This window comes from Pelecanus crispus, chromosome 4, assembly GCF_030463565.1.
Source record: "Pelecanus crispus isolate bPelCri1 chromosome 4, bPelCri1.pri, whole genome shotgun sequence".
Classification (NCBI taxonomy): domain Eukaryota; kingdom Metazoa; phylum Chordata; class Aves; order Pelecaniformes; family Pelecanidae; genus Pelecanus; species Pelecanus crispus.
This window is the reverse complement of record NC_134646.1, coordinates 44,327,063-44,351,526: the sequence shown is the minus strand read 5'-3', so window position 1 is coordinate 44,351,526 and position 24,464 is coordinate 44,327,063. Positions and strand designations below refer to the sequence as shown.

The window sequence follows — 24,464 nt, the reverse complement described above, 5'->3', positions numbered from 1 at the left end:
ACATTATTAGAAGGTAATTACCTAATTTTTAAATTCTTCAGGCCATGAAAGTTAGTAAGAAAATTTTATTCTCAGTGTAACAGCATTCACACACCAACTAAGCAAACAATCCTTCGTCACCTACATCAAAAACTAGGAAGGAACTCCATTTCTATTTCAGTACACTCCATCTAAATATGGAGCCTTTCAGCAGATCTCAACACTGCACAAAGTCACCCAAATAAAAGAGGAAAAAAGGCATCTTGCTGTGGCACCTCCTCTTTTTTCTAGAGCCATTTCACTCTCATACCTCAGCTTTGCCTTGAGCACGTTTTGGAATGTGCCAGTGTCCTGGTTGTGGCTGGGATAGAGTTAATTTTCTTCCTAGTAGCAGGCATAGTGCTGTGTTTTGGATTTAGTAGAAGAACATTGATAACACGCTGATGTTTTTAGTTGTTGCTAAGTACTGCTTATGCTAGTCAAGGACTTTTCAGCTCTGCCAGGTACACAAGAAACTGGGAGGGGGCACAGCCAGAATAGTTGATCTAAACTGACCAAAGGGCTATTCCATACCATGTGACATCATGCTCAGTATATGAACTGGGGGGGGGGGGGGTGGGGTGGTGGTGTTGGCCAGGGAGCAGCGATCACTGCTCAGGAACTGTCTGGGTATCGGTCGGCAGGTGGTGAGCAATCGCATTGTGCATCACTCCATGTATTATTATCATTATTATATTGTTATTATTATCATTACTATTTTACTTTATTTCAGTTATTAAACTGTTCTTATCTCAACCCAGGAGTGTTTCTCACTCTTACTCCTCCGATTCTCTCCCCCATCCCACTGGGGCAGGGGGAGTGAGCAAGCGGCTGCATGCTGCTTAGTTGCTGGCTGGGGCTAAACCACGACAGCCAGTTAAAAAGTGGCACTGGGAACCTTAAAGCCTGGTGATTTACTGATTTAAAGCCTAGAAATGCTCCAGTGTTTGTCCCTTCCAGCATTTTTACTCTCCTACCCCCAAGTTAACTAGGAGGACCTACACGTTGCAAAGCATGCTTGATTTCACATGTTCTTGCACTGGTTTTTCAGACCACTTTATACCTAGACCCGTCTCTTCCATTTTGCGCTCAGAAGTGAGGACAACGTCCACCCTGTAGTGCTAAAGTCCAAAGGCTTGACTGGAAAATGACACTGTGTCTCTGGACCTAAGGAGCAGCAGCTACAGTCAAGTTTGTTGCACAAAGAACAGCATATGACACCCAGAGAGGAGGGGACAGATTACAATACCATTGGTCCTGCTTTTCCTTGCACTGATCCTGTTCACCTGTGAAAACAATTTACTTTCAGATGTCCCACTTCAAATTTTAATCTAAATCCTGCTCCCTTTTATCAGCAGAAGCTTTAGTGAAAACATGTCAAAGTGGATTAGAACACAATTAAGTTGAAAAATGGGAACATTTTTGCTGTGCTTTAACTGAAGCCAGTTCCGCCATCCCGGGCGGCCCCAAAAGAGCAAGCCCCAAGAAGTGGTGGGAGCACAGGCTGCGCTGCTGCTTTATAAAGCTTAGAGCATAAGGAAAACGATACCCCCGGTTACTCCATCATCACCACCCTGGTGAGATCAGCCAGACACCACCGGGCTCAATTCTCCTGCTCCACAACGCTGCCTCTTTTTAGCAATTTATAAACTAATATTTTTATTAAAAACCTGACGTATTGACGGAACACGCCAGATCCACTAGTCCTAACCTTGCAGATGAAAGGAAAACAAGAGGTTTCCCGTTCTCCTCCCTTTTCCCCACCCCGGCACGGCACTGCCCAGCCCGCCGCGGTGCCCTCCGCCCGACTACCTCCCCTCAGCCCGCACCGATCGAGCTCCAGCCCCTGTTCGTAGGGCATTACACAGAAGGAACCGATAGGGGAGCCGTGCGTTTTACGAGTTTTGCACGAATCTACACAGGATCGGCGTCCAAACCCGCTCAGCGCCAACGCAGCCGAGCTGCCCTCACGGCCGCGCTGCCCGCGGCTACCGGACCCGCTCCCCTCGCAGCTCGGAGGCGGCTGCGCCAGCCGGGCCCGGCGGCGGGCCCAGGGCCCCAAGCGCCGCGAAAGGCCCCGGCGGCGCCCTCGCCGCCCCGCCCGGCGCCCAAGGGCCGCCCCAGCGCCCGTCTGCGGGGGGCAGGGAGCGGGCGGGCCCGCACATGCCCAGCAGCGCGGGCAGCAGCCGCCGCTGCCCTCTCCGGCCGCCGCCGCCGGCTCCGCGCCGTCCTGCTGGTAGGTGCGCGCGCGGCCCGGCCAACGGCCGTCAACGGCCGCCGCCGTGAGGGGCCGCGGGAGGGGGCGGCGCGGCCGGTACCCGCAGCGAGGGGAGGAAGGCAGTCGCGGCCCTCGCTGTGTCCCCTCCGGGAAGGGGCGGGGGCGGCGGTGAGGCGCCTCGGGAATCGCTTGGGGCAACGGGGGGGGCGACGCGCTGCAGCAGGTGTCCCCTAAAACACAGCCGGAGGCAGCCCGGCGGCCCCCGGCTGGAGGTGGCGGTAGGAGGAAGAGGAGAAGCCATGCCTGAAATGCTGGAGCAAGCTTTTGTGTATCGCCAGCGCCGCCACGGCAGCGCCCTGGTGTGCTTCTGCCGGGGGAAAGGCGCTCGAGGGTGAGGAAAGCGAAGAACGGCATTTTGAGAAACATGAGGGGCTTTTTAAAGCAGTCTTGCTCGACAGGTCGTTTTTAATAACTGCCGGCACACACGTGTTGTTGCTGTGGTTGCTGAAGGATTCTTTTCTGCGACTTCAGTAGAAGCACGCTTGGTGGTCAAAACGACAGTGTTTTTTGCCCGTCTTTTCATTCCTGTGCTTTTCCTTCCTTATGAAGGAGCAGAGAGCTTTCCTGCGAGAACAGGCCTGGAGGCTTCCTGCAGGGCTGCAGGTCACCATCCCTGAATCTCTGTGGGCACCAGGGAAAAGGGGGGAAAACACTCATCTGAACCATTTTGAAAAGACATTCTTAATGAGCCTTCCTAAAAAAAAACCCACCTCTAACTTGACAAGTGTTGTGACTCCTAATGATGGCTTGCAATCGTTAAAGCACTTTAAATGCAATACTTAATACAGCTAAATAAAGCGGGATTCTCATTTAAAAAAGAGCTGATGGGTGTTTAAGATCTGTCAGATCTTAAAATTTGTAATCTGCCTCTGAAACTCCACAGCTGGCAGTAAAGGGAGGGGAAAAAGGCTTTTTCCTGTTCACTGCAGGCCAAAAAATTCCCCAGACCAAAGCTATTTGTGTTTATCAGAACAGCAGCATCTGGCCTAATCTCACTGTGCCAGTGTCATTGGGAGGCTGTGACAAAACCCACAACTATGAAGTAGAAACCTTTTCCCTGAATTCAAAAAGGAAAATAAATTCCAGCATTGATTTTAACATGAATAAACTGACATTTAATTTATCATAGAGCATATCTATGGACATGACAAATTGGAAGCATTACTTGTGGGAGATGCACATACCAAAAGCACAGGGGTTCCTATTCACTTTTCCAGCTTCACATCCAACTGATTGCTCTTTCCCCATAGATATGAATTACTCTCGATTCATCACCTCTGTGAGTGCAGCAAGAAAAGCATCTCCGATAAGACTTCTGAGTGAGTATACACCTGCTCTTTACAGGTTCTCTGGAAGGATATTCTACGTTCTGGACCTTGCTGGGGTGTCATGGCTAAAGACTTGAAAAGGCTTGGAAGAAAACCATGCTGTAAGCTGACAAGCAAGGCCAGTTAAGTCGTGTGACTTTTGTCAAGTTGAGGTGTCAAGCAGGTATAAAGAAGAATAAAGTGAATAGCCTTGAACCATTTCAGAAACCCATCCAGACAGAAGAAATGGTATTGTCACTTAAACATGAGTCTGAAAAATCTCTGCTACCACCTCTGAAGCAGGTCTTTTGGCAGTTTGCTGCTGAATTTACACTGGTTGTCCAGGAACAAGCAACTGCTAATGACTTGAAATGCAGTCCCAGCATAATGTTTCTTTCCACCTAGCTTTCCCGTATCCTGTTAGCATCCATAAATTCCTCATCACACCCACACCCTCAGTATTACTACACTTTCCTTTTCTATATTACACTATCTTTAGGCTACCATGTTACATAGTCTTCTGTGTCACAGATAGAAAAGGTTAACCGCCTACTTGTTTACTCAGTTGAAACCTACAGGGACCTGACAGAATCAGAGCATGAGACATACATCACCAGTCAAGCCCTCAGGGGTCAATTTCCTCTCTTGGTAAGGGGTTGGCATTTGCTGTTCTGCTTAAAACAGGTACAGCTAAGTCAATTAATTCACTTTTGTCACTCTCCATACTTTTTCAAGTGATACACTGATATGCATCATAACACAAATATGAAGTCGCACAGCTTGCTCAGAAAGACACATTGAGGCTGCAGTTTTGATGACAACGTAAATCTCTTTACCAGACCAAAAGTCACAGACATGACCCATATTGCTGAACTGATAAGAATTAACTCCCCATGCTCAAGTTTGCTAATAAGTAGTGGAGAATAAACTCAATAACAAGAGGCTTTAAGCCAGATCTGGTGTCATCTGTCCTCTCATATCTGATGTAAAACTGTCAAGCCAGCATGAATGCCATATTGTGAGCTCTTGGATTTAATGCAATCAAGTGCCCTTACTGCATAGATTGGATCTGAATGATTGTGAAACTGTGACTTTAAAGCAAGAGTTGTTAACATTTTCTTCGTACTGAATTATTTACACAGTGCCTCTGCCACTGCAGCTGGACTGCCAGAAACAGTCCCACTCCCTGAAAAGCTATAATCATAGATGTAACTATCAGTGTAGCTGCACTAGTGCCACATCAGCTAAAGTGAGACTGAACAAAAAAACAAAGCCAATCATTCCAAGTCAGTCTGAACAGAAGATGATTAAGATTTTAAATTCTTGAAGCTTAAAAGACAGCAGTCACAGAAAAAGTTTTTATAATAGTAGAACTGTCCAGATTAGATAAAAAAGCTATTTATAATTTATTTTAAAAACAAAGATGATTTGTTGTTTTGGTCTGTCCCACCCATGTCTCCCTCCCCACCCCCTCAACACTTATTTAATCCATGTAGAAAGGTGAGTTTAAAAAGAATTGTCATCCTTTTGAATTCATGACAGTTAAAATAAAGTGAAAAATGGAACAAACTTCTCTGGACCATTATTATATACTGACTAAAGGATATGATCAGTGTTGCAATAATCAAATTGTAACCAAGGTCTTTTCCTTTTACTATAGCTGAATTGATGCAGAAGTCTCCTCCATCTCTCATCTCTCTGGCTGGAGGGGCACCAAACCCTAACGTTTTTCCATTTAAGAGGGCTACTGTTGCCATTGGACATGGAACTGCTGTTGAGATTGGGGAAGATCTGATGAAGAGAGCTCTCCAGTACTCAGCTTCAGCAGGGTATCTGTCACAGCTGCTTGCACTTCAAGACACCAGAATCAAAGGATCATAAAATCCTTTATTATTGCATTAAATCACCTGTGCTTTTAAAACCTGTTTTACTGAAACAGGTTTAACTTCTTTCAGTTTGCTTCACTATTTACATTTCAGTTTAAGTGGAAAGTTTTGAGCAGATGAGTAATTTAAAAAAAAAAAACCCTAATACTAGTAATTCTCAAGCCAGAGCATTTCCTTGCTGTTAGTATTTGAGAATCCAGACTCCCAAATCACTAGGAGGAATCATTTTGAGTTTTGCAATAAGATATTCATTAAAAGATACTGCATTGCAATACATAGTTTCCAGATTCTGGAGTATTTGTTTTGCTGTCATTTCTTACCATATATTAAAGTCAGTATGTACTACTTGTGGTAGTTGAATGGAAGTATTTATAGTATTGTCATTTTTATTACAAAAACTGCATATCGTTAGGTTACTTTAGCACTCATGAACTCCCTAGCAGACAGCACTGAGTCAGGCTTGTGACAGGTTTGCAAAAATATTTAGGTACCTACAGAGGCACACAGTGCATTAATCAGTGAAGTTAAGACTTTTCATAATATTTAAATGAACCCAGCCATTTGTGAGCACCCTACAAGATCTTAAGACATTTTTTGAAAAATCTGTTTCAGAAATCTTTATTATCTGCAGCCTATTACTAGCAGTATTGTGAGCTTTGTCATGCTGCCACATTTGAGTAGGGAAAGATCACTCCTAGGAGTGTATATTGTTCAGCGTCCACCCCTATTCCATCCTTGGCAAATCATTTCCACCCGGAGTTCAGTATGCTAATTTGGTGTATGGACCACAGATGCTTGTCTCCTCTGCTTTTCCATAAGAAACATTTATCATTTCCATCATTTGATAAAGCAGTCATAAAATCAGCATCTAAATGTATCTGTGTGACAGCTGAAATGAGACTCAGGACTGTGTGCTAGATTTGGCAGTGATTTAAAAGGAATGGCCTAGCTTCAGCCTATATAAAATGTTAGGTAGAGCTTATTTTATTCATGTTTCAGGATTCCAGAGCTGTTGTCTTGGCTAAAGGATTTCCAGCGGAATCTACATAATCCCCCCACAGCCAACTACAGTCCTGAACAAGGACAAATGGAAGTGTGTGTTACAACTGGCAGCCAGGAAGGCTTGTGTAAAGTAAGACCAAAAGCTTCATATGTTTAAAACATTTCTTTCAGAGAGACATTTATTCTTCCATCAGTTCAGTTATACGCAGCATTAAGTGCCACTGTATAACTGCATGCAGCGTAGTTTGTTAAATTATGTCTCTCGGTATTATCAATATAGCATAATAGAACTGAAATAAAACTGGTGTGGCAGTCTTCATGTTACTCAAGTAGTGCAGTAAGTACATAGGTGCATTATTTGCTTTAGCATAACTCAATTCTAATTATGTTAGACTTCCTTAAATAATTACCCTTTCCAGTCCACTCTCACTGCTGCTTAGTTGATCCTTTCTGTAACCAAAGCACTGTTTCTATTGTGTAATAGAGCACTGTCTTTCCATTTCAAATTGGTATTCTCTAGCTGATTACCTAGCTTCATTTGGCTCTAAAGCAGATTTTCCATCTGTTCTTTGCTTTTCTCACAAAAAGCATAATTAAGTGGTTAGGGAATTACTAATACCAAGATTTTTTAATCCCACTAAGAAGTCAGAAGTATGAAGCATGTGTACAAGAATGGCACAATCTTTCTAAAATAGACTATTTTCTTTCACAGGTGTTTGAAATGCTCATTAATCCTGGGGACAATATCCTTTTGGATGCACCCACATACTCTGGGACACTAGCAGCTGTAAGTATTCTTTAGCTACAAAACCTTGTGAATGTTACATTTCAAGTAAACAGCAATTTAGTACCTGATCTGCAGACTTGTACACATTGTCTGTATTAAAAAAACCCATATCTAAGAATCAAGTTTTTAGTGTTAGTCCAGTTAAGTTCATAAATACTAATTTGTAGAAGCTTTTCTACTAAATGTTCTATAAAAGCAATTCCCAGGACAGAAGTTCCTCTTCCAAATCCTAGTTCCTTCAAGGGCTAAGGTCACATTTGGGATTGGAAAGAAAGCCATCACAACCTGGTCAGGTTGAAGCAAGTTTATAGCAAGTGGGTATTTTAACATGTCAGCACATTCACCTGAAGTATTTCAGGGTCTGATTATACCATAGCTATAAATAGTATAAAATCGGAATAGACCTGAAACATCCATATATGAGTATGAAGATACAAATTAGTAAGAACTATACAAAAATAGCATGTTTACTTCTAGAAAGTAATTTAATCAGCATGTAATTAAATGTCAGCTCAAAATGCACAAGAACTGAAGAAGGGTTAGAATAGATAATATACCACAATTTTACTCTAGTCTCCCCTTGCATCAAAAGGAATTTTGTTATTGTTTGCTGTGCTAACTTTGAATATCTTGTCTAATCAAATGTACTTTGTTAGAAATATATTTTGACAATACAGCAACTTGCATTTTTACTTAAAAATGCAGAGCACTACATGGTAAAAATTTAAATTCCACAGAGGGGAGACAGCATGCTTCTTTGTTGGTATTTTACCTATATTTTTTCATACTACTGTCAACATGTCATTGCAGTAGCATCATTTCATTCTCCCTTGTATTGCTGAATATATCTGTTGAGAACAGATTCTTTGCCCTTTGTCAGTGAAGGGTGGCTTATAGTTCTGGCACTTCCACTGAAGCAGAGTGTAAATTGCCAGTAGGAACTGAAGGTGCTATGAACTTACTGTCTGTGGTGAGACCATGAGGAGTCGTGAGAGAACACAGTTCAAATTCACAAAATCCCTTTCTGCTTGTAAAACTATGTGTGATTTCCTAGAGAAGAGCAGCAATTGGACATGGGAGCTACTCATTTCTTCTCAGTTGGCTTAACAGGGCAAAGAGTAATGTGGTAAGTTTGACAAGCTTCACAGCAAATTCAGGCAAACTTTCTTTTGAATCACGAGCAAATGGAGTTTGAGATGGCTATAAAGTGAGAAAGACTTTGTATCACTGAAATTTTACAATGCCAATGACAAAAGGAAGACCTTTGAATTATGGGATTATGACAGTTTTGTTCCTCCTATCAACAGCTGAGACCTTTGGGTTGTAACATAATTAATGTTCCTAGTGACCAACATGGCATTATTCCAAAAGCTCTAAGAGAAATTCTGTCTACTTGGAGCTCAGAAGATGTAAAAAATCGTAGCCACCACCTCCCCAAATTCCTGTACACTATTCCGAATGGCTGCAACCCAACTGGAAACTCTCTGACCACAGAGCGCAAGAAGGAGATTTACCAGGTATGTAGCTGGGGTCTCGTGAACCTTGTAGGTGGAAATGGATAAATGTGAGTCTCATTTCAGTTGAGGATACCCCACTTGTGGTGTTTGGGCCCATTATTGGTCTAGTAGACATTCCTCCCAGAACCTCTTTCATGGCAAGTCTTCAGAGGTAGACTATGCATTAGACAAGTTATTTTTGCCGTAGTAGCCCATTGCTGGCTGGTATCTTTGCCATGGGCTTCAGACCAGACATTGTTTTCTGCATAGTGTGAACACTACATGGAACAGACTTTCAGTTACATACATGTGTCCTTGTACTGCAGGTACCATGTTTACTCTTATAATTGCTTGATCTCTAAACTGGACATTTGAAAGCTTCTCTTGATAGGGCCTTCTATATAGTGAATGAGCAATCCATAGGATCATAATATGGTCAATATGGTCCTGGTAATAGGCCCAGGGTATTGGAAGAACTGAATTTGCAGTGTCTTTACATTTTAACAAATCTCTACTTTTTATTCATTTCTTCAGCTTGCAAGAAAATATGATTTCCTTATAATAGAAGATGATCCTTACTACTTTCTTCAGTTTGAAAAGGTAATTTGTCTTCCATACTCCTTAGTAACACCTTTTCTGGTACCAGGACAGAACTAAGGTTTGAGCCATGGATCTTCATGCATGCTCCTTCTTCATGTCCTGCCAAGTTAGTTGTAGGCCTAACAGTCTGTGCTACTTTCAGTTGTTGTCCCCTTTGTGGCATTTTATCACATTAGTGCTGTTAATCAGTGGTTCAAATTCCTCCTTATACAAGACAGAATTTCCTTGATTAGTCAGAAAATGACAAATACTTTGCCTCCAGAGCAAAACAAGTATGCCACTGAAGCAGCACTTGAAAACAGCAGCCTCTTAATGTTCCTTTCAGCCCAGTCTCTCCTTTCATTCTGTGGAAGACAGCCTACTCCCAATCTGCTATATCCCATTTTTACCCCTTTGCCCTTTGGAGAATCCCAGAGAGTTCTCCCAGATACCAGTATTGGATAGGCAGCCTCCCTTCTTCATGTAAATTTTCCCCTAATGGATAACAATCGAGTGTTGACCTGGATTCACATGGGTCTACAGTTGCACAGTCTGCAAAAGTACCTAACCTGAGGAATAAAAGCTGGTCTTACAAAGAAGTAAAACATTAGTAGAAGCTAAAGTTCAGTATTTTCTATTTTGAAATAGTTTTTGTGGGAGGAGGCAATAAAACTGCTTTGCTTACTCATTGAATAGCATTGTGTGGCTTTGTTAGAGAGTGTAAGGGGAAAATGTGTAAAAGTAGAATTCCTGCTAGGGAAAAGGTGTGCTGAACTCAGATCATCAAAATTTGGTCATATCTTGATTTCCTTGTTTAAGATAAAGCTAAAAGCTACGGCGCCCCATCTTAGAAATGACAGTATCTTTCTGTTTACTCCATAAAAAAATCTTGGCCAAGAAATCATTATTTCCTTCTCCTACTTATGGCATTGTACCAAAACTTGAACTGAACACTTGCATGCTGAACAGTGGGCTAAGCATCAAAAAAATAACAAGGCTGATTTCTTGATGACTTTCATAGAATATTGTAATCACATCTCAGACAGCTAGCCTAAACAATCACTTGTCAGCAACTGCAATTTTTTTCCTTGGAATGTGCATCTGTAAAATATTTACTATCAAAATATTTCTTTAAGAAATTAATTATGTCTTCATAGTAAAGAAAATAATTCCATCATAATCCTTACTAGCACCTTGAATTTTATTTTTTATTTTTCTTCCAAGCCATGGGCTCCAACTTTCCTCTCAATGGATGTGGATGGCCGAGTTATCAGGACTGACTCTTTCTCTAAAATTCTCTCATCTGGGTAAGGCCAGCTTCAGACTGCTTAGCATTGCCTGTTCAGTTAAGGCACAAGACTAATACTTCATACAAAATGATCAGACATGTCATAGTGTTTTTTCATCTAATACCTATCCCATTTCTGGAATGTACTTTTGGATCCACAGCTTTTCTCAGTCTTCTCACTTTTCATGTCATCTCTTGGCAGTCATTTAACTCCAGATTCTGTTTTTCTTCTGATACTGGTAGTTAAGCCACTCTCCCCAGGCAGCCCATTCTGGCAGACACCATACAGGCAGAAAGACAGATGTTGGATTCCAGCTCTGTTCCTGGAATTCCTAGGAGCTTTTCTCTCTTATTTTTCTATTTCTCCATCTCTTTCTTACCATTCCTGCAGACTCCCTGAACTTTTAATACAGAAGAGAAATGATGCCATCATTTTCCACAAACTATTCATAGGGTTAATACTGATCTCCCATCTTCTAGCCTTACAGTTCTTTCAGGTTGTTTCCACCTGCCTGAAAAACTAAGCTGGCTGTTTTCCATTTCACACAAGTCAACGTATTTGATTTTTACCTTGCTTTTGTTTATTATTCTAATAGACATAAGAAAGTAATGTGAATTCTGCACTGACAGCTAGTGGATTATAACCCCATCCGTGAGAAAGTGAGGAGACAACATGATGCTAAGTGTGATTGCACTTTCAGAAGCAACACTGCAAAAACGCATGACGCAATTTTATCTTTGTCAAAGATGTATATGAGCTTACTGGTTCTATTTTTTCTTCAAAGAAAAACTTCAGCCTGTCTATAAATATGGGTCATCAGCATTGAAGCATGAATAAGAATCTGGTTTATCAGTCTAAATTCCATTTATTCTGCAGTACTGAGAGGGAGCGAAAGAGTAAAGCCATTTGCCACTTCCCATCTGTTTTTCATAAAGCCTGAGCATTCATGATTTTTCATTATGTGAAAACCTATCTTTCCTTCCCTTTGATTTATGTAATCTTTATGGTTGCAGAGGAAAGCTTACAAGTGTGGGATATGTCCTGAAGCCTCAGAACTAAGAAGCAACTATAAGCATTAAAAACCCTTAAATGTTTTCATTTCACGACTTTGATACTCAGCTCATAAGTTGCATAAACCTGGGGCTTAGGGCAGTATTAAGATATAGATAAACTTAAATGCATAAAAGATCCTTACAATATCAATGAAACAGTTACAGGTTTTCCCAGTTATAAGTTAAACCATAATTCACACAAAGTATTAGCACATTGCATTTCTGTAGTAACTTACTTCTTTTTTTTTTTCCCTTTAGGTTAAGAATAGGTTTTCTGACAGGTCCCAAGCCTCTTATCGACAGAGTTATTCTACACATTCAGGTTTCAACAATGCACACCAGCACTTTCACACAGGCAAGTATCAAACTGCCAGCTGAATTGTATTTAGAGAAGATAACCTATTCCAAGTCATAAGAAACCAAAAACAGACAGCTTTGCATTTGTGCAGTTGCTCTGCAGTTTTGTTTATAAGCACATACATTGTCAATTCTGCCAGAAGAAGAGAGACCACCACAGAAAATACAACCAGAGCTAGAGGGAGTCTCAGTGCACGGAAAGCACAGCTAATATGCCCTTAACCCTCCAATTTCAAGAATCAATATTTAAAATACTTTGTTTCTCTTGCTAGTAGGTTCACTTGAACCTCAATGTAAAGCGTACATTGCACGCACTTAGGGTTTTTTTTCTATTTTCATTCTATTTTGTAATTAGAACGATACTGGCAGCCCACAGAGACACTACAAAGCAGGCTGCCAACTACAGTCCCTTTATAGTTACTAATAAGGAAAGGAGACATTGAGCACATCTAAATATGGCTTCCATCTTCCAGCTTCATTAGTTCATCATAGAGGCAGTATTAAAGCAGAGAGGCTGATATGGGCAGGAGGGTAAAGCAAAATAACATTGCCTTCCTTTTTCTCCCTGATTACCATATTTAGCTCTCCCTCCATTCTTCCCTCCCACCACCCCAACTTCCAAACACTGCCATGATCCTTGGAGACAGCAGTAACATGGACTACAATGGCCTGTTGCTGTTGCCACCTCTGTTTATAAAGAGCTTCAAGAGACCCCGCATGCAATTTCTTGCCTGTGTGGAATTTTGAATAATGCATCAGGCTATATATCTTTTGATGATTGCAGAACAGTCCTATTTAAAATATGGTATTGACGATGTGTTTTATTTCTTCAGATTATGATATCACAGCTGCTTCAGCAATGGGGAGAAAAGGGTTTCTTGGAGCATATAGACAGGTAGGGTCATGTCATATGCTGAATCCCATCATGTGTCATTCTGCTCCTTGTTACCTACACAAAACATTCTTTGCAGTAAACAGGCCAGAGGAGGTGTGTCAGTACTAGGCCAAATGGATAAGCCAGGTCACCAAGACTGACAGTGTTCACACATGAGTCCTGAAGGAGCACTGTGTGAAGTTGCAGACATGCAGGTCAGGGCATGTAACCTGCCAGTCCACTGACACAGTCATTAGGCAGCTCCCATCTGAAGGGAACTCAGGAGGATCCTGGGACCTCCAAGCCTGTGGAAAAAAGCTTTCATCCCTGCTAAAGTGGTAGGGTCTATGGCAAAGGCTGAGATCACTGAGCATATTGTCTATTGAGAAATAGTCAGCATAGCTTCTATAAAGGGAGTTCTTGCCTCACTAACTCAGCAGGGATTCACCCTCTAACATCCTTAATCTAATGATTGTGGATGCTGATGGAAAGAACTACAGAGAGCAGTGAGGTTCACCTCACTTGCTAAACATTGCCTCTATCACTACTTCTGGAGACAGGGCACTGGGCTAAGGCCTAACTCTACAAGGCATTTCTTACATACTGACTGACACACTTTTTTTAATTTGTTATGTTGGAGGAGCATAGTTTCTCTTGAGTGTCCGTGCTTCATTTCAGATGCCATACTTGGATGCCATTAGAACACCAAGCTTCGTGCTTCAGTGGGTAGCGTGCTATGCTCTGCAGACACCTGTAACAGGAATGTGAGCAAAGCATGGAAAAAGTTCTGTCTGACTGTAAGAGCCACTTCTGTCCCCTGAGCACCTTCCTGTTGTCCATACTGTAAACACCAGTATTTAAAAAAAAAAAAAAAAAACAAAAAAACCCCAGCAGACACACCAGTCCTGGCTTTGCCTTGCTTTAAGAAACACAGCATAGATAGGTTTTGCAGAGAAATTTGGATCACGCTTCAGCTCAACTTTCAGCAGTTAGAAAAATATATCCTAAATGCATCTCTTGGCTTACCTCCTTCTTGTAGGCCAAAAAGCATCCTTGCTCAAGCCAGAAGGCTGTCCTTCCTCTTGACTGATAAGAATAGTGCTGTAGTAGGGTATCTGCAACCCTTTATAACCTTCTAGACTCTGTTGTCAGGTGACTTATTGATGAGGCCCAACAGCTGACTGCTATCTTTTCCAGGTGATTTCATTTGGATAAGGTTGACTTGTTAGATCATGCTTCCGAGTAGGAGTTAGCCTGTTGTTTGGAGTAGCAATATTTTTGTGCAAGTCTTGTCTCACTAACACTTAACAATTTCATTCCAACGTGAGAGTAAAATGATAACAGAATGGCAAAAAACTTGCAACAGAATCTGTGATGTTGTAAAAACTGCATAAATGATATTTATCATTTCATGTAGAATGTAGCAATTGGTATAGGCTGAGTCCCAAAACTATATAAGCCTTTGGTATCAGATGTAATAAAATACATCCAGAAATCAAAGCTATTGGTTCAGAGTATAAAAAAAAATCTAAACATAAAATGATGCTAATTATTAAGTATGGTTTCTCTACAGAGAAGGGAACACATTTGCATCTGATTTATGAACTCTGTATCAGGCATTTTTCTGGTGTCTCCTGTTGCAGAATCACAGCTGTCTCATATCAACAAAAGCCAGTGCACAAGGCTTGTCCATGTTGAAACTTGGGCTAGGGTCATTTTCCCCAGTAAGAGATTGAATTATTCCAAGTTTTACTTAAAAGTGTGAAAGAGATAGATAGGCTCAAAAGTTTAGAAAAGGGGAAGCTGTCAAATAGTCATGACATGTTTATCATATGATTTTCTTATTACCTTGTGAAATACCATTTCCATGTGTACCAGTTACACAAATTCAACCCAAATGCACAAATGTCAAGTCTGCTTTTGCATATGTGTAAGACCTTCATTTTCTTCAGTATGGCTGTTTTGCGTGGTAAATATTGCTAACAGGACTTGTATCCACTGATATAATAGACAGATGGATATAATACGTATAAATAATATATAATTTTCCATGTTTCTTTCCAAACAAAAAAAGTTTCCATGACATATGTAAAGAAGCAGCCAAACAGGCACTTCCTCTGGCTGGTTGATCAGTGCTTTGTTGGAGACACACTGAAGCATTCAAGACTTCTCTGATACGTATAAAAAGTTTTATACACACAGTATACTGTATTGTGCCCATCTAGGATATGCTCATATTTCCATTAAATGTGCACTTAGGTTGTTCAAGTAGAAAAGCTTTGTTTCTGCCTTTGAAAACAAATGGACTCTGAAGCGCTATGGGATCATGACTTTGAATTGATAATTTACTTTCAGAGTGGTGGAGTTCTACAGGACTCAGCGGGATGCAATGCTCATTGCTGCTGACAAGTGGTTAAAAGGTCAGTGAGTGCAACACAGCTCATTACTTTGATTTTTTTCTAGCTATTTATCATCTTTGTGTTCAAGAAAAATCACTGAGATTCATCTCTTGACTGAAGTGACAGAAAAGCACTATGAGCAAATCAATGACATTAAATAGTAAGCTTAGGACAAATTATCTAGTGCTGCAGTTTTCATGCTTTTCTGGTGGAACAGGGAAATGGTGATGAGAAAAAAGCTCACCACATTACTGTATAAAGCAGTTTTACAAAGACCATATATTTCACTGCACTATGTTCTTACACTTTTTATGTTTAAAATCTCTCTTTAAAATCTCTGCCTGAAACAACCAGACTTAGTGGCCTTAATTTTAAAAAAGATACAAACAATCGATATAGCAGTAGTGATTATAATGTTTTTGTCAAAAATCAATTTCAGATGTCCCCTTTTGTGCTTAATCATGGAGCACAGAAAGAATTTGATCAACAGTAATGCAATTACAGTTAGTGATTCACTCCTTTTAGTCAGTCTAAGTGGAATCAGCAATAGCTGCTTAAGAACTGCCCACCTACCTGAGATGATACTTCCACAGGACATGGGTACTCGGGCACCACACAATCATTAATGTACTTCCTCTTGCTAATTCCAGGTTTTTAGATAAGGAGTATTTCTTCTTTATCTACATGGCTCTGAACAACCATGGGTTGTTGACCTAGGTAGGCCCTCTTTGTCTCAATTCCTGAAGTATCAAAACAGTGTAATAGCACTGGGCTACCTTGAAGTGTACTGTGAGAATATACCCATATGTAAGACTATAGGTTCTTCATGTTTTCTAGTAATAGGAGCCATAATATTATGGAAGACAGACCTTTATTTTGTAGATATGCAATGGTTAAATATATCAAGGAAGAGCTGGAGAAGATGTCAAGTCAAATAAATAGTTTCTTCAAAAATATATCCAAAACCAGATAAAGAATTCTAGGTAAACAAGAGGTATATAGTAAGTCTGCATACATAATTTAAGACATAAATCCTCTCTAAGCCTTCCCATCCTCTTCATAACTCCTAGGGTCTCCTTTTCTTTGGGGAAAAATCTATAAGCATTGTAACTTAAAGGAAAACAGTTTTGAGCTTTGCAACACTTTAAATTGTACAGATAGTCAATGTGACATTAGGAGAAACTGCATCAGAAAAAATATTTTAGGTTTTTTACTTGATCTGAAAGTAATCAACAAATACCATTTGTTAATGTTTGGGTTTTCTGTAATTCAGAGCAATCACTTTCACAAAAAGTATTGAGGATACCAGCACAAGTGCAATAAGCCCACGCAGATTTGATTAGGAGTACTTTAAATTTTGCACGTGCATCCTGGCTCTGTGGCCCACATTCCCTTTGAGTTTATTGGAGCAACAAATCTATAATATCACTGAATCTATGATGTATCAGTTAAAGGTGGGGCAGAAGTTTCTTTCTTGATTCCCTTCTTTTCTTTCTCTCTCTCTCTCCAGACTTGGCAGAATGGTATCCTCCTGCTGCTGGCATGTTCTTATGGATGAAAATTAAGGGTGTCCCTGATACACAGCAGCTGATCATGGAAAAAGCTTTGCAGAAAGAAGTATGACCTATGGTTTAATGGCTTACCATGTTAAAATGAAATGAAGGAAGGATAAAATAAACTTACCATATCTATCCACACATATGCACACACATAAAAAAGCAGGGGAACTTGCTGTGCACCATCATTGCATCTGCAAGTCAGGCATTGTCACATAGTGAGTCATTAATAAACTATTTTCATGTCTGTATTCAGGTGTTGATGTTTAATCAGCTTAAATTTAAACAATTATAATACATAGTACAATGTCATGTATACAACATACATATATAATATTAATATATGTACCTGTATGAATGATAGCTGTCCACTATATCTTTTTAATAAGAGAAATTAAGTGTGATTTTATTTCTACAATTTATAAGAGCCAGCACTGTGTACTGAGTAAACTACATCCCACCTCACTGGTGCTTCTAAACATTGTGATGATAAGTCAGACCTGGTACACCCACCTGTGGAGGTAACCAGAACCTAAGAGCCCTTTGATTTTGTTACGAAAAGTCTGATTCCAGGTTGCATATTTTTGGCTTCTCATTTTGAAGAGAAGAAATATGTTCAGCCATGTTCTGGTACCAGTGTTTCAGCAGTGAGCCTTCTCAAATTTAATTTAACATCGTGTTTTAAGACTGTAGAATTGGTGATAACTGGGTGACTAATCAATTTTTCTTAGGTGTTACTGGTTCCTGGAGGAGCATTCAATATCAATAGTTCAGAGCCTAGTTCTTACGTCAGAGCCTCCTTCTCTCTGTCTTCTCCAGCCCAGATGGATCTGGTGAGATTTTTTTCAAGACAGTTTCTCACATAATAATGCTCCCTTATTTTTACTTACTTCTCCTTATGTGTTTTCTTGAATGTTAGTGTAGATTTTTGGGAATTAGGTGATGAAGCAGTACTTTTGAATTAGCTGTTTCTTAGGAAGGATACTCACATCCAAATGACCTGAAAGGTACCAAATTTTTAGGACCACTTAAATTTTTTCTGTGTATCTCATCTGTGTAGAGTCTCACACTTAATCCTCCCAGACATTATTCATAAAGGCTTTACTGAAGTTACAGTAAGTTTTGCTATTTGCTTTAGCATTAGCAGGCATTACGTATCTTTTATTTTCCAGACTTTCCATTCCTGACATTGAATTACCTGCTTGCTTTTGTGTGTGTGTGTTGTCAATCCTCTGTAAGAAAGAATATTGTTTTTCTTTTACACCGTTGACATATATGTCGTGTTTCCTTTCTCAGGAACTCATCTCCTATGTATGTTAGGAACATGGATGTTATTTGGCTGTATCTGTAAAATCAGGGGGAAGAAAGATAGGACACATTTATTTATGCAGATTTAATACTTGTTTGATTCAAGTGCTTGAAAAAGTTCAGTGCTTGTAGTTGTACTTTCATTCAGTTGTGAAGGTTTGTAACAAATAAGTGCTTCTATTGCCTTCCTATTTCTTCTTCTGTATTTCTTCTATTTCTTCCTTCTTCTTTGTAAAAGTAATTCCTAACCATACCATTGATGGTCAAATTGTATCTTTTATATGCTTCTCCACTCAACTGTTCTTCCTTTTCTTTCACCTTTGGTGCCTCTAGGCCCTTATATTAAGTTAAAAGAGATACTCTTCCAGGAATCACTAGTTGTATTAAAAGTACAACTGTTTAGTTGCGTCTGAACTCCAAATAACCTTTGAACATCAATATATGTATTTTTCTGTTTCAGAAAACTCTGCCACTATCAGAGAAGTGGAAGCTTTGTCCAGTCAAAACCCATACATGTTGTTAATAAAAGGAAAACAGAGAATATCAGCACAATTTTGCAGTATAAAATACTGAGTTTGTATATGGTTAGGGTAGTTTTGGTACCTTTACAGTTTTGGCATGTTGTCTGTTTAAGTAATGCTGGAATATAAACGTGAACCATATCTGTGTCATTGCAGGCCTTCAAGAGACTGGCTGACCTTATAAGAGAAGCTTTGTGAAAAAGCTAAATACAGCTCTTGTGGCAATGAAAATCATCTCCAGAAAATATTTATTAACATTTGGATTTCATCAGAACACTTTAAAAGCAAGCATAATACAGTGGATGTTTCCTTAGATTGTTTCAGCTAAGAAAGCAAAAAATGAAGGACTGAAAAACAATTTGCCTTTTTTTTTTTTTTTTTCAATTGACAGGACATTGCATTACTACATTTATTCCAATTCAGAAACATTTAGAATACTCAAAACCAAAATGTTCTGTTTCCTGTCAAATCCATGGTTTTGTTATATTTGAATTGATTTTTGTTTTGGCTTTTGTTTTCCACTTGGGTTGGGAAACAGGGAAATCAGTTACTTAGGAAGTTGCAGCTGAGGTGATCTGAGCCATTATTACTTAATCCCAACTGATCCATTCCTCCAACACCTTATATTGGAATTGGTTTTGTGTGTCACTTTCCTTCTTGTCCCGCTGTATGGCATCTGATTTTGAAGATTTGAATGTCAGTATTTAATTTTCTAAAATTTTGTGAGATAAAACTGATGTAAGGATGTTAAAAAATTGAAACTGATCCAGCAAAATTAGGCTATGATTACAAATAAAACTATTTGGCCTAAGGTCCCTTGCAATTTGCATGGGGTTTGCAGCTCATTCTCTAGTTTGTAAAAGGTTTTCTGATTGCTGGCTTCCAGTTCAGTCTGTGAATAATTACGCTGTACCTGTGTTAGAAAATCTCTGGTATGCAAAGGCATGTGGATGTGCTGACAGAACTGCTCTCTGCTCTTTGTTAAACAGACGTGTTTTTGAACAGAGAGCGTAAGTAGCTGAACAGGGGACGTAGTGGAATGGACAATGCCCTGACACTGCCAGATGTACAAAGCAAGCAAAATGAAAAAATAAAGAAATCTCTAATAAATAAAGAAATCTCTAATTCCTTGGTCATTATCGTCCCAAACATTTGGTACCTGGAAACATGTACAAAGCTTTCAGAACATTTTAACTGTACAGATTCTCCAAGGCGTCCCATTTTGCTTAGTGACTTAAGTTTTATTTACTGTTTGGGTGAAAGCGCTGTAGTTTTCCACCAACAGCAGATGGTTGTTTCTTTATGTGCAAGTGTTCACTTTGTAATTAGTAAAAATACGTGTTCAAGGATCCAGCCAATCCTTCAGCAGCTCAGGTAGCCCAAACAAATATGGGTCAGGCACAGCCTTGCTTAATTGGAAGTTTCACAAGAGTCATTGTTCTAGTAATAACTGTAATATTCATTCCCTCTTTTCCCCCTCGCTATAAATAGCACGTGTCGCAACAAAGTTGCACAGACATGTGCCTTTCCCAGCATCTCTGCTATCATCAGGATCATTCCAGTGCCTTCAGCCCAGCATCACCTTTTATCTCTATCTCAAGCCATTTAATTCAGTCACACATCCAAGCCATCTGTGCGCTTTGCATCTTCTTGAGCAGCATATCCAAGCTCAATCCTTCCCCTTTTTCCCAGATTACTGCGACTTTTAGTCAAGTCCACATGATTTTCAGACTAATTTTCTCCAGTTTGATATCAGCATGTGATGCCTTTCTTGGCAGACCCATTCAAATTACTTGGTACGGTCCCAACTTAGACTCTGTCACTCCCACCCTCCTCCTGCAAACATGGGGCTGGGTCTGCTGCCCCACGACATCTCATCTCCTGGCTCCCCTCCCACTCTGCTGTCGGCAGCAGGCGGGCCAGCTGACGCGGCGGGTGACGTCAGATCCACCGGGTGAGGTCAGCCCCACCGCAGAGCGCGGCTAGGCTTGGGCAGCCAGGACCCACGGGGTGACACAGTACAGGGAGGGCCCGCAGCCCCGAAGCTGCTCTCGGGGCACCAACGTTGTCTTCAAAGACAAACCTGTCCCTTTTTACGCTGTTTGATGGTGCTAACGGCGGGTCTAAACTAGCAGTGTCCTCTGCGGTGCTGCTTAACAGCAAGCTTTCATGTTTCAACTGGGTTTCTTAACCACGTGCAGAAATTTTGAAAGCTCTGACTTCGCTATCAGTAAGGCAATTTTTATCTTGCGTTCAATTTAGAAAATCATTTCATACAACAGAATGAACTGATGTGTCTGTTTAATTAATACATTTTTACAGAGGAATAAATGTAAACGTCATTTAAGACTGATTTTAGTTCTCAGGCAAATATTATTGTCATATTGTCATTCAGCCAGACCTGAATTAGAAAAACACAATCAAAATACCATTATTAGGCAAGCTTTATGTTGGTGCTGTGTTGAATAATACGTCTATTAACTTTCAGAGATCTAAATGTTAATTTAGTTGAATGTAAGCAAAATGCAGTTCCATTTGCTGCACATTAGATGCTTTTGCTATCAGCTAATTTAGTTTAGAGAGATTTTGGTTTTTTCCCTGTGGTGAAATATCTAAAATTAAATTAGTATCCTGAACAACGCAAATTGAACAATGGCAGTGAAATCATATATGCACATATTGTTTCCCTGATCCACTTAAAGCACGGTTTCTGGTCTCCTGGGAGAGAGCAGTCGCTGTGATTAAATGTTCCTGGAGGAAGCCACGTAGAGGCAAAAGGCTGGGCAACAGGTTCACCATGAAAGAAATGACGTGGCAGATGAGAGTTTTGGTTTTCCCTTTCTGTTTCATCCATCCAAGAGCAAATAACCTCTCTCATTCATAGCTGGGTTTGAGCCATCTGATGCAAGCGACGGCTGGGGAAGGGCGGAGACGGAGGCAGCAAGGACTCGGTGGGGTAAGCACATCCTCGGGTGCCGCCCCGACACGGGCGGCTGTGGAAGAGCCGACAGCAGTGCTGTTGAGCCGCCTGATGTGCGGGCAGCGCCGGGCAGGCTGGGGCTCCAGACTTAATTCTGAGTGGGCAATTACCTGCCCATTCTCTTGCACCTACACTTTGGTTCCACTGGGTTTTCAGGCTTTTGGCAGATGAAAACCACCTGGGAATTCTGGACAAATAGCCACTGCGCATGACCCAAACAGTTCTGCCGTACAAGGGACATAAATCTGAGCCCATCCCACACACATCATGCGTGCACGCGTTGTTCCACACGTTCAGACTTGTGCGACGCACCCCACTTCTGCTTTGTGAGTTTTACAGAGGTAGCAAGGGGGAGCAGTTCTTCCCTGGCAGAATGGAAATATTAACTGTAACAACTTCAAGATAATTCCTGAACTTCTGCATAAAATGCCTTTACAAATTCTAGGTTCACACAGGTCATTGATCTGAAGGAAAATATCCCCCCTTACTTCCAAGCGAGAGCCCTTCAGCACAGCTGTGATTAATGAATAATTGAGAAAAAAAGATGTTTATGGGGTATTCATTAGAAGAGAGAATGTATGTGTGTACACAATATGATGGTTCTTATGTTAAACTGTGAGCGTCTAGCGAATTATTTCATCTAATTGAATGTCAGTCCCTGAGCATCAGTGGCGGTGTCCAAGAATTTCTAGTTTTTGTGGAAAACACTTGGCTCAGTTTCGGGGGATTGTCCCTGAAATTCTGAATGCAAGTTTCGTTTTAAACTTCATCCTTTAAAAATCGTTTGCTCTGTGTGGAACGTTGTATTTCAAAACCTTGTGGCCTACAGATCGGCAGTACTTTCAGTTCTGCCTTTGCAGTCTGGATTGTGATACACTGGGGCAAATATTTACAAGAACTCCATTGAGCTCTGCTGGTGCATGCCCTAATCTATCTTGTTTTCTTTATTATTTAATAACAGGTTTTGAGCAGCCCACTGTAGGCTGTGTCTTAGATGAGAACAGAACGATTGCAGTGTTTGAACTGTAATCATTCTGAATGAAAAGCAGTCTGCGAATACAAAGAAACATACATTTTCATTCTTCTAACATTGCTACCAGGAACACCAGTACCTCACTTTTCTCATAATGGCTGTGGAAGCTATTGCGTAACCTTGCAAAGCTCAGCTATCACCATGGGAGAAGGATAAGGGTCTTGCTGGTTCTTTTTGAGAATGAGTACCCCAGAAATGTGTTAACAAATCTGAATGCTGCTAGAAGATTCCCTCCAACAGAATTTGGAGAATACCTGCAAGATTATATTTTCCTTTTATTTTCAATTTAGGTTAAATCAGATCTGGATTGACATAGCAAGTGACTATGCTGTGATGTGACCTGCAAAAAATTAACATGAAGGTATTTCTGTTCCTTGATATACATAGAACTTTGGAACTTTCTCTACATTTGGCTAATAATGAACTTTGAACCTAAAAGGTTCAAAAGATTAAAAATATTTTCCTGCACTTTCCTCAAAAAAACCCAGGCATTAACAGAGGTAGAATACCATTGGCCTGGCCTAGGATTTTGATTCCTGCTTATTATATGCTGGAATTTCTAACCAGATCCAGCTTGAGACGCCAGCTCTAAAACCCTCCTGGTATGCAGGTGCATTAGCAGATAGGAAACTCAATCTTTTCCGTGCACATCGCCACCAGCCTGTAGCCATTAAGGATGTGGCGGAGCATCTGTGTGGCTCCATAGTACTGGAATGTGCACCAGAAGATTATGTGGGCACATCCTGAATTAGCAGTGGGCAACAGCACTAAAGAAAGGACGAGGTCGCAGCTTTTGTACGCTGCACATTTCAGCATGTAAATGCAGGCCGGATCAGCAGAATGCTGGAGGAGCAACCGCTGCAGTGTCTCTTTCAGGAAGGAGAATATAACCATCTGTGTAAACCCAGAATCCGAGATTATAAAAACAAACTATTTTTTCTGCAGAAATGAGAAGTCTTTTCTGTTCTTTCAGCTTGTTACATCATTTGAATCCAGAAATCCACTTGTCTGTGTCATCAGCATGAATTACCACCAGTTTATCTGCATATAAAAACACTTCAGGAAAAACCTATCCAGTTTGGCTCCTAAGAGAATACTCACTTTAACTGATACAACATTAGCTTTTCTATTGTTATTTAGCCATGAAAATTTAGCAGATGGTAGAACACCTCTTGTGATGAAACTGATAGCAAAGATTGATTTTAGCAATCATGAACATGGCTTGTTTGCCTCCATTTTGTAGCCACCAGAATGCAGGAACAATTTGGAACCCTGAATTTCTTTACTTTTTTTTTAATGTCTAAATTAAAATTTAAATTGCATCTAGTGAAAGCCAATATTAAACAAAATTTGCCTGGGCAAACTAATCCCTGTACCGCTGCTAGTTATGTTTATGAAGTTGCACTAGTGCTAGCCTAGTTATTCCATGAGAAGTTTTTGGAGTTACATCTGTATTGATGACTTCTGTTTCCATTTTTCTGGGATAAAGAAGGTTTTCTGACAAGATCAGATTATTTTATTGCCTTATATGGAATCCTCTTTCAACTAGACAACGTATCATTTAATACATTCTCTCGCTGTCTGTCTCTCCCCCAAAACCCTAAAGAGGAGGGATGGAAACACCAGTTTAGTTTTCTTGGTGGGCTATGTAAAATACTATTTCCAACACAGTTCCAAAAACTCGGAAGACATTATTTAATAAGCAAATAAGCGAGTTCCTGCATCTCTGAGGAAGACTGGGA

The 24,464-nt window shown here is 40.5% G+C and overlaps 1 protein-coding gene across 1 annotated transcript; it reads left to right on the top strand.

Moving 5' to 3' along the window:
- The first annotated feature begins 3,546 nt into the window (after positions 1-3,546).
- On the top strand, positions 3,547-18,907 carry AADAT (aminoadipate aminotransferase). Its single transcript, XM_009484084.2, has 13 exons — positions 3,547-3,615; positions 5,264-5,432; positions 6,489-6,621; positions 7,204-7,278; positions 8,586-8,795; positions 9,309-9,374; positions 10,578-10,660; positions 11,953-12,049; positions 12,885-12,946; positions 15,281-15,345; positions 16,835-16,941; positions 17,612-17,713; positions 18,866-18,907. Exons 1-13 carry the CDS (start codon positions 3,549-3,551, stop codon positions 18,905-18,907), a joined length of 1,278 nt encoding a protein of 425 aa, XP_009482359.1. The 5' UTR covers positions 3,547-3,548.
- The last annotated feature ends 5,557 nt before the right edge of the window (positions 18,908-24,464 follow it).

Coding starts and splice junctions, on each gene's coding strand:
- AADAT (XM_009484084.2), top strand. CDS start 3,549: ATGAATTACTCTCGATTCATCACCTCTGTGAGTGCAGCAAGAAAAGCA. Junction 7,279..8,585: donor ACTCTGGGACACTAGCAGCT/GTAAGTATTCTT, acceptor TCCTATCAACAG/CTGAGACCTTTGGGTTGTAA. Junction 15,346..16,834: donor TGCTGACAAGTGGTTAAAAG/GTCAGTGAGTGC, acceptor CTCTCTCTCCAG/ACTTGGCAGAATGGTATCCT.